Below are 10,539 nucleotides of genomic sequence, written 5' to 3'. Positions count from 1 at the left end.
GACCGGGGGAGCCTTGAATTTCAGAGATTTCCAGACACACATTCTGGCAGAGAACTATAGCAGATCTCTCCCTCCCTCCCTCCCCTCCCTCCCTCCCCTCCCTCCCTCCTCCCATCTCCCCCTCCCCATCCCTCTCCCTCTCCCCCTCTCCCTCCTCTCCCTCTCCCCCTCTCCCTCCCTCTCCCTCTCCCCCCCTCTCCCTCTCACCCCTCTCCCTCTCCCCATCCCTCTCACCCCCTCCCCATCCCTCTCCCCCTCTCCCCATCCCTCCCTCTCCCCCTCTCCCCATCCCTCTCCCCCTCCCTCCCTCCCTCCCTCCCTCCCTCCCTCTCCCTCCCCATCCTCTCCCCCCTCCCTCCCTCCCTCCCTCCCCCTCCCTCCCCCTCCATCCCTCTCCCCCTCCCTCTCCCCCCTCCCTCCCTCCCTCCCACTCATATATCCAGCCCTACGCCTGGCTCTATAGCAGTACTAACAATGACTTAACTAGAGAACAGACTGGGACAACTCTTCCTGTCTGTCCTATGGTTCTCCAGACTTCCTGCTTGGCACAGCTAAATCCCTGCTGAAGCTCTGCTTTCCGCCCTCTAACCCCGTCCCCTAGTCTCTCCATCCGTCTTCTCCTGTATCCCAGCTCACTCTTTCTTAAATCTCTCTCTCTCTCTCGCTCTCTCTCTTTCTGTAGCTCAGTCCAGGTCCAGCCCTCGGGTCAGAGAACACTGACACAATCTGTCTCTTTCTGCTCACAGCAGACTGCCATGTGCACTGTCAGAGAGAGAGAGAGAGAGAGAGAGAGAGAGAGAGAGAGAGAGAGAGAGAGAGGGGAATTGGCGCTGACGAAGATGGCGGCCCTCGCTACTAGCTCTTAGGAAACTTTGCAGTATTTTGTTTTTTTATGTATTATTTTTTACATTATTAGCTCAGAAAGTGTTTTGTACATTACATACAGCGGGGAAAACTAATGGATATCAGAGCAGCGGAAAACTAATGGATATCAGAGCAGCAGTAACTCACCAGCATTACGACCAGGAATACGACTTTCCCGAAGCAGATCCTTTGTTTGCTCTCCCAGGGCAACTGAACTGATTCCAGCGGATGACCAAAAACATCGCCGGCGGAGGAGAGCACTCGGAGCGGCCTGCTGGTTCGATTTAGGAGGCGCGCACACCACCCACCGCTTCCAAGTATACTACTCGCTAATGTTCAGTCCCTGGTTAACAAGGTCGACGAACTCCGGGGCAAGGATTTCTTTCCAGAGAGACATCAAGGCCTGTAACATACTTTGTTTCACGGAAACATGGCTCTCTTGGGATATTCTGTCGAAATCGGTCCAGCCAGATGGGTTCTCAGTTCATCGCGCAGACAGGAATAAATATCTCTCCGGAAGCAGAAGGGCGGAGGTGTTGTTTCGTGATTAACGACTCGTGGTGTCATTGTAGTACATCCAGGACCTTGAGTCCTTTTGTTCACCCGACCTAGAATACCTCACAATGAAATGCCAACAGTATTATTTTCTTTGGTTATAGTCACGGCCGTTGTATATCCCCCCTCAAGCCGATACAAGATGGCCCTGAAAGAACTTCACTAGGACTTTATGCAAACTGGAAACCACATATCCGAGGCTGCATTTATTGTAGCCGGGATTTTAACAAAGAAAACTTGAGGACTAGGCTGCCGAAGTTCTATCAACATATCGACTGTTGTACTCACGCTGCCAAATCCTTGACCATTGCTATTCAAACTTTCGGGATGGTTATAAGGCCCTCCCCCGCCCTTCTTTCGGCAAATCTGACCTCGACTCCATTTTGCTTCTCCCTTCCTATAGGCAGAAACTCAAACAGGAAATACCCGTGCTAAGGACTATTCAACGCTGGTCTGACCAATCGGAATCCACGCTTCAAAGATTGTTTTGATCACGCGGACTCCGAAAATAATTTAGACGAATACACTGAAACGGTGATTGAGTTTATCAGAAGTGCTATGGTGATGTTTGTGCCCACTGTGACTATTAAAACCTAATCTACCAGAAACCGTGGATAGACGGCAGCATTCGCGCAAATCTGAAAGCGCGAACCACCGCATTCAACCATGGCAAGGTGACTGGGAATATGGCAGAATACAAAACAGCGTAGCTACTCACTCCGCAAGGCAATTAAACTGGCAAAACATCAGTATAGAGACAAAGTGGAGTTGCAATTCAACGGCTCAGACACGAGACGTATGTGGCAGGGTCCTACAGACAATCACGGACTACAATAAGAAAACCAGCCACGTCGCCGACACTGACGTCTCGCTTCCAGACAAGTTAAACACCTTCTCACCTGCTTTGAGGATAACACAGGGCCACCGACGAGGCCCACTACCAAGGACTGTGGCTCTCCTTCTCCGTGGCCAATGTGATTAAGACATTTAAGCATGTTAAACCCTGCAAGGCTGCCGGCCCAGACGGCATCCCTAGCGGCGTCCTCAGAGCATGCGCAGACCAGCTGGCTGGTGTGTTCATGGACATATTCAATCTCTCCCTTTCCCAGTCTGCTGTTTCCACATGCTTCAAGATGGCCACCATTGTTCCTGTACCCAAGAAAGCAAAGGTAACTGAACTAAAGACTATCACCCTGTAGCACTCACCTCTGTCATCATGAAGTGCTTTGAGAGACTAGTCAAGGATCATATCACCTCTACCTTACCTGTCACCCTAGACCCACTTCAGATAGAGTAACATATAGAGAGCAACAGATAGAGAGCAAAATATACTGATGGGTTAATCTAATAACATACTGATGGGTTCATCTAATAAGACACTGATGGGTTCATCTAATAAGACACTGATGGGTTCATCTAATAAGACACTGATGGGTTCATCTAATAAGACACTGATGGGTTCATCTAATAAGACACTGATGGGTTCATCTAATAAGACACTGATGGGTTCATCTAATAAGATACTGATGGGTTCATCTAATAAGACACTGATGGGTTCATCTAATAAGACACTGATGGGTTCATCTAATAAGACACTGTTGGGTTCATCTAATAAGATACTGATGGGTTCATCTAATAAGACACTGATGGGTTCATCTAATAAGACACTGATGGGTTCATCTAATAAGACACTGATGGGTTCATCTATAAGACACTGATGGGTTCAGCTAATAAGAGACTGATGGTTCATCTAATAAGATACTGATGGGTTCATCTAATAAGATACTGATGGGTTAGCTAATAAGATACTGATGGGTTCAGCTAATAAGATACTGATGGGTTCAGCTAATAAGATACTGATGGGTTCAGCTAATAAGATACTGATGGGTTCATCTAATAAGATACTGATGGGTTCAGCTAATAAGATACTGATGGGTTCAGCTAATAAGATACCTAACTAGAAGAGACAGCCATTGACCCACTGCCACCCCTGCTCCTCTCCTCTCCTCTCCTCTCCTCTCCTCTCCTCTCCTCCTCTCCTCTCTCTCCTCTCCTCTCCTCTCCTCTCCTCTCCTCTCCTCTCCTCTCCTCTCCTCTCCTCTCCTCTCCTCTCCCTTCAGACACAGAGACAGAGACTGATGCCTGACTGAGTCCCCACCAATTACCCCTATCGGACTGGAAGAACTCTGACCTTTGGATCAACAACATTCAGCATTCATACATCTGAGGGCCTACTACTGAGTGTGTATGTGTGACCGTGTGTGTGTGTGTGTGTGTGTGTGAGTGTGTGTATGTGTATGTGAGTGTGTGTATGTGTATGTGAGTGGGTGTGTGTGTGTGAGTGTGTGTGAGTGGGTGTGTGTGAGTTGCTGCATAAATAGAGATTTAGCTTCTTCCGTCCTATCCAATCTCAGCATCGTAAATGCCAAACATATGAGCTGACGCCAAAGTCACAGTCACCAATTAAAAGTGCCCCTCGCTGTTAAAATAGAGAAGCTACATTCACTTGATTCACAACATCAGCCACACTGTCATACATCATTAATACACCTAGGGTGCGTCCCAAATGGCACCCTATTCCCTATATAGTGCACTACTTGGAACCTATGGGCTCTGGTCAAAAAGTAGTGCACTGCTGTATATAGGGAAAAGGGGTGCCATTTGGGACAGGGCCCTATCCTCCATGCTGAAAGCCCTGGCTATAGCAGTGGAACAGGACACGATGTGATAGTCTAGCAGGTTCATCAGACGTTGTGTTTCTGTTCTGGAAAAAGCCCCTGCAGCTCTGTCCTAACTCCTCCTGGGCCACCTACCTCACCTGAAGTGATAGGGGGTAATTACAGACCTCACCTGAAGTGACATGGGGTAATTACAGACCTCACCTGGAGTGACAGGGGGGTAATTACAGACCTCACCTGAAGTGACAGGGGGGTAATTACAGACCTCACCTGGAGTGACAGGGGGTAATTACAGACATCACCTGGAGTGACAGGGGGGTAATTACAGACCTCACCTGACGTGACAGGGGGTAATTACAGACCTCACCTGAAGTGACAGGGGGTAATTACAGACCTCACCTGAAGTGACAGGGGGGTAATTACAGACCTCACCTGACGTGACAGGGGGTAATTACAGACCTCACCTGAAGTGACAGGGGGGTAATTACAGACCTCACCTGACGTGACAGGGGGTAATTACAGACCTCACCTGAAGTGACAGGGGGGTAATTACAGACCTCATCTGAAGTGACAGGGGGTAAAAAGGTCCTCCCTCTTGGACCAACTCAATCAAACAATCAATCATTCAAATCTATTTATAAAGCCCTTTTAAAATCAGCAGTTGTCCCAAAGTGCTTTGTTGTCACAACTCCTCTCTCTCAATTTCAATCTGACATCTGAATCAAACAAGAGAGATCTTAGTTAGCGCAGGCTGTAAGAGAAACCACCTGCTGCCTGTTACTGTAGCAGTAATACCCTACGCAGGCTGTAAGAGGCTGCCTGTTACTGTAGCAGTAATACCCTACGCAGGCTGTAAGAGGCTGCCTGTTACTGTAGCAGTAATACCCTACGCAGGCTGTCAGAGAAACCACCTGCTGCCTGTTACTGTAGCAGTAATACCCTACGCAGGCTGTCAGAGGCTGCCTGTTACTGTAGCAGTAATACCCTTCTCTTCAGTCATTCTCCTGTCCTCCCTGAGCCTGGCTGTGTGACGGGGTAATATCAGAGTGGAGAACCACAGAATGTGTGTGAACGGTAAACTTAATGAGCAGCACAGCGTCTTACACCAGCGGCGCGGAGCAGAGCACTTGCTTTGGCAATGTTAACATACGTTTCCCATGCCAATAAAGCCCTTAAATTGAATTGAGTGAGTGAGTGAGTGAGTGAGTGAGTGAGTGAGTGAGTGAGTGAGTGAGTGAGTGAGTGAGTGTGTGTGAGAGAGAGAGAGAGAGAGAGAGAGAGAGAGAGAGAGAGAGAGAGAGAGAGAGAGAGAGAGAGAGAGAGCTCAGATCCACCCCCCAATAGGACAGGGGAACACCAGAAGAGGAGAACCGTGTCCACACCAAAGTTTCCAGTCTAGTGTTTAGATAAGTGGCCCCCAGTGCCAACAGAGCACAGTGTAGAAAGACATAGAGAGAGACACACACCGAGAGAGCGAGCGAGAGAGAGAGCAAGAAAGAGACAGAAAGACAGAGAGAGACACAGAGCGAGAGACTGGACAAGAACCTGACACCCTCAGCACACAGGGGGACAAACACCTACCTGGAGGTGACAGCATTCCCTCCCACATATGCCCCCCTAGGCACTACGACAACATAACCAACAAAAACGGGTCAACTCCTGCAGCTCTGTCACACGATGGGTATGTACTGTACATAGTCAATGGTAGGCTTCGAGGGGACTCCTACGGTAGGTACACCTATAGCTCATCTCTTGGCAGTAGTACTGTAGACTACTTTATCACTGACCTCAACCCAGAGTCTCTCAGAGCGTTCACAGTCAGCCCACTGACACCCCTATCAGATCACAGCAAAATCACAGTCTACTTGAACAGAGCAATACTCAATCATGAGGCATCAAAGCCAAAGGAACTGAATAATATTAAGAAATGCTACAGATGGAAGGAAAGTAGTATGGAAACCTACCAAAAAACAATTAGGCAACAACAAATTCAATCCCTTTCAGAAAACTTCCTGGACAAAACATTTCACTGTAATAGTGAAGGTGTAAATTTGGCAGTAGAAAACCTAAACAGTATATTTGACCTCTCAGCTTCCCTATCAAATCTAAAAATGTCAAGCAGAAAACCTAAGAAAATTAACAACAATGACAAATGGTTTGATGAAGAATGCAAAAACCTAAGAAAGAAATTGAGAAACCTATCCAACCAAAAACATAGAGACCCAGAAAACCTGAGCCTATGCCTTCAATATGGTGAATCACTAAAACAATACAGAAATACACTATGGAAAAAGAAGGAACAGCATGTCAGAAATCAGCTCAATGTAATTGAAGAATCCATAGACTCTAACCACTTCTGGGAAAATTGGAAAACACAAAACAAACAACAACACGAAGAGTTATCTATCCAAAATGGAGATGTATGGATAAACCACTTCTCCAATCTTTTTGGCCCTATAACAAAGAACAAACAGCAAAAACATATACATGATCAAATACAAATCTTAGAATCAACTATTAAAGACTACCAGAACCCACTGGATTCTCCAATTACATTGAATGAACTACAGGACAACATACAAACCCTCTAACCCAAAAAGGCCTGTGGTGTTGATGGTATCCTCAATGAAATGATAAAATATACAGACCATAAATTCCAATTGGCTATACTTAAACTCTTTAACATCATCCTTAGCTCTGGCATCTTCCCCAATATTTGGAACCAAGGACTGATCACCCCAATCCACAAACGTGGAGACAAATTTGACCCCAATAACTACCGTGGGATATGCGTCAACAGCAACCTTGGGAAAATCCTCTGCATTATCATTAACAGCAGACTCGTACATTTCCTCAGTGAAAACAAGGTACTGAGCAAATGTCAAATTGGCTTTTTACCAAAGTACCGTACGACAGACCACATATTCACCATGCACACCCTAATTGACAAAGAAACAAACCAAAACAAAGGCAAAGTCTTCTCATGCTTTGTTGATTTCAAAAAAGCTTTTGACTCAATTTGGCATGAGGGTCTGCTATACAAATTGATGGAAAGTGGTGTTAGTGGAAAAACATATGACATTATAAAATCTATGTACACAAACAACAAGTGTGCGGTTAAAATTGGCAAAAAACACACATTTCTTTCCACAGAGCCGTGGGGTGAGACAGGGATGCAGCTTAAGCCCCACCCTCTTCAACATATACACTACCGTTCAAAAGTTTGGGGTCACTTAGAAATGTCATTTTTTTCAAAAGAAAAGCATGTTTTTCTCTCCATTAAAACAACATCAAATTGATCAGAAATACAGTGTAGACATTGTTAATGTTGAAAATTGCTATTGTAGCTGGAAACGGCTGATTTTTAATGGAATATCTACATAGGCGTACAGAGGCCCATTATCAGCAACCATCAGTCCTGTGTTCCAATGGCACGTTGTGTTTGCTAATCCAAGTTTATCATTTTAAAAGGCTAATTGATCATTAGAAAACCCTTTTGCAGTTATGTTAGCACAGCTGAAAACTGTTGTGCTGATTAAAGAAGCAATAAAACTGGCCTTCTTGAGACTAGTTGAGTATCTGGAGCATCAGCAATTGTGGGTTTGATTACAGGATGAAAATGGCCAGAAACAAATAACTTTCTTCTGAAACTCGTCAGTCTATTCTTGTTCTGAGAAATGACGGCTATTCCATGCGAGAAATTGCCAAGAAACTGAAGATCTCGTACAACGCTGTGTACTACTCCCTTCACAGAACAGCGCAAACTGGCTCTAACCAGAATAGAAAGAGGATTGGCCACCCCTCAGAGCCCGGTTACTCTCTAGGTTTCTTCCTAGGGTTCCTGCCTTTCTAGGGAGTTTTTTTCCTAGCCACCGCGCTTCTACATCTGCATGGCTTGCTGTTTGGGGTTTTAGGCTGAGTTTCTGTATAAGCACTTTGTGACATCTGCCGATGTAAAAAGGGCTTTATAAATACATTTGATTGATTGATTGATTGACTACGACTTTATTAATACGATTCTTCTTCACAAAGGCACTCTGAAGGATACAGCGAGAGAAAAGAGGAAAGGGTATAACTTCTCAGTTGAATCACAACAGTCTGTGGGGAGTTGAGGGAGTTCTGGGGTCATGGGGTCATGGGGTCAACTGAAGGTAGAGAGCTAGTCTCGGGTAACCCTCACACCGTAAACAACTGGGGTGGGGGCGGGGCTAATACAGAACCTGACGCCATTCACCATAGGTTCTAATGTAAACAGACATCAGTTGTTAGTGGACTGACTCACTGTGAGAGAACAAAGAAGTATAGAGCCTTAAGAAGGTAGAGAACCTTTAGCGTTTAACCTTTAGTAAACAGAGAAAACAGTAGTGAACAGACTGACTCACCTCCAACGAATTGTATACCCCCGGCCACGCGTCCGATGGTCCTGGAGATGAGGTCAGAGATGCAACATCCCATGAGGGCTGTGAGGGCCACCAGGAGCAGCAGACCACAGCCCACCCCCGTCACCACCGTACAGATCCTCCACTCCAGACTAGGTATCCCCTGGAAGGAGGCATAGCGCCCACACTGCTCCAGTATCACTGTGGCCTGGTTCTCCTCATCACGCACCGGGTACGAGCAACGGCGGAAGGTGCCGAACGAGACCGGCTTGTCCATCTGGGAACCAAGTAGCCAGTAAGGCATGAAGAAGCCAACGCAGGAGGCCGCGGCACAGAGCAGGGAGAGGAGGGTCCAGATTACACCAGCACAGGTCAGGCTGGAGGCCATGGTTGTTGATGGGGGTCACAACTTCACTATTATATAACTAGAACACTAGGTTGCCAGAATAGACGAAAAGCAGTTTAGGATTCACAGAGTTGAGGAGATTTTGCTTTTGTTGTGTCCTTGACTCCACCACGGGTCCTAGATTACCACCATGCCTCTGTCTCTCCCCACGTACTGACTGACTTCTGACCCCTGCGAAGAGTGAGTGTGTGAGAGAGAGAGAGAGACAGAGAGAGAGAGACATTGAGAGAGACAGAGAGAGATAGAGAGACAGAGAGAGAAAGACAGAGAGAGTACACTGTTAAAATAGACTCAAAACACCATCATTGTGTAGTGAAACCATGAAAAATAGTGCACCTAAGATGAGATCTGGTGTTTGAATGTAAACCCAATGTAAGTGTTACGATATACTGAACAAAAATATTAACGCAACATGCAACAATTTCAAAGATTTTACTGAGTTACAGTTCATATAAGGAAATCAGTCAATTGAAATAAATTAATTAGGCCCTAATCTATGGATTTCACATGACTGGGCAGGGGTGCAGCCATGGATGGGCCTTGGAGGGCATAGGCCCTCCCACTGGGGAGCCAGGGCCAACCACTGGGGAGCCACGCCCAGCCAATCATAATGAGTTTTTCCCCACAAAAGGGCTTTATTACAGACATAAATACTCCTCAGCAAGAATCCCACCCCCCAAACCCCTCCGCAGACGATCCTGGAGGTGAGGAAGCTGGATGTGGAGGTCCTGGGCTGGCGTGGTCTGCGGTTGTGAGGCCGGTTGAACGTACTGCCAAATTTCAGTGGATGCAAAAGGCATCAAAACACAAAAAGCTCATTCTGATAAGTTTTAATTTCTTGTTCTTTTATAACTTTTGGATTAATATTGTATTGCTAGATATTACTGCACTGTTGGAGCATGGAACACAAGCATTTTCACTGCACCTGCGATAAAATCTGTAAAAAGTGTGTCTCTCAATCAGAGACTGTGTCTCTCAATCAATCAAATGGTTTTCAAGTTCCAATGGTTTTGCGTAAATATTGATTGACGATGATTTTCAGAGAATATTTTAATTAACACTTTAAAGAAGACACTGGGAATTGAATACTTTTCCTAGGGTAGATGACAACACTAATTATAGGCTACAGTTACCAGGCCCATTGTGAGATTATAAATGATGTTACAATAATCCCTCCCTTATTTTTGTTTCTTTGCATTGTTTAGACAGATTAAGAAACAGGAGGAGACAGAGAAGGAGTGAAAGTGGGACAAACGGAAGCGGGAATTGAACCCCCGACTTTTGGGGCAATAAGAAGGGCACATTTATTTGGAATTCCACCACACAGCCACATACCGTACGAGGAAGTTGGGCAACATATCAGAAGACACATGTTTAGATTAAAGGCTAAAAATTTGAACTTCAAACATTGTGCTGCCGCACTGCTCAGAATTCCCCCCAATCTGGAGCATGGAGAGTGGGAATTCTTGTCAGGTGTTCCCTCTAGCAAACTCTATGATCAAGTATACAAACTCCCCTGTATTCTTGTCACGAACTCAGACAGGACAGAGCACACCAAACACTCAGGTGAAACTCTCCAAAACGATCCAAGAAAGTGTGCGTCAATGACAACATAAGTACAACATTTAATTACATTGAAGAAGGAAACAAAAAAGGA

General features: G+C 45.8%; 1 protein-coding gene across 1 annotated transcript in view; it reads right to left on the bottom strand.

Annotated features, from left to right (window-relative positions):
* LOC311102047 (LHFPL tetraspan subfamily member 6 protein) overlaps positions 1-8,864 on the bottom strand; it is a gene marked incomplete at both ends in the record, with an annotated part of 11,598 nt that extends 2,734 nt beyond the window's left edge. Inside the window, one exon of the mRNA XM_084143262.1 lies at positions 8,480-8,864. Coding sequence (XP_083999388.1) covers positions 8,480-8,864 — 385 coding nt within the window. The remainder of the gene's footprint in view (positions 1-8,479) is intronic.
* Positions 8,865-10,539: the final 1,675 nt, after the last annotated feature.

Source organism: Coregonus lavaretus (assembly GCF_964263955.1).
Source record: "Coregonus lavaretus genome assembly, chromosome: 26".
Taxonomy (NCBI): Eukaryota; Metazoa; Chordata; class Actinopteri; order Salmoniformes; family Salmonidae; genus Coregonus; species Coregonus lavaretus.
Note: the sequence above shows the minus strand (reverse complement) of the source record. Positions and strands in the feature narration are given on the sequence as shown.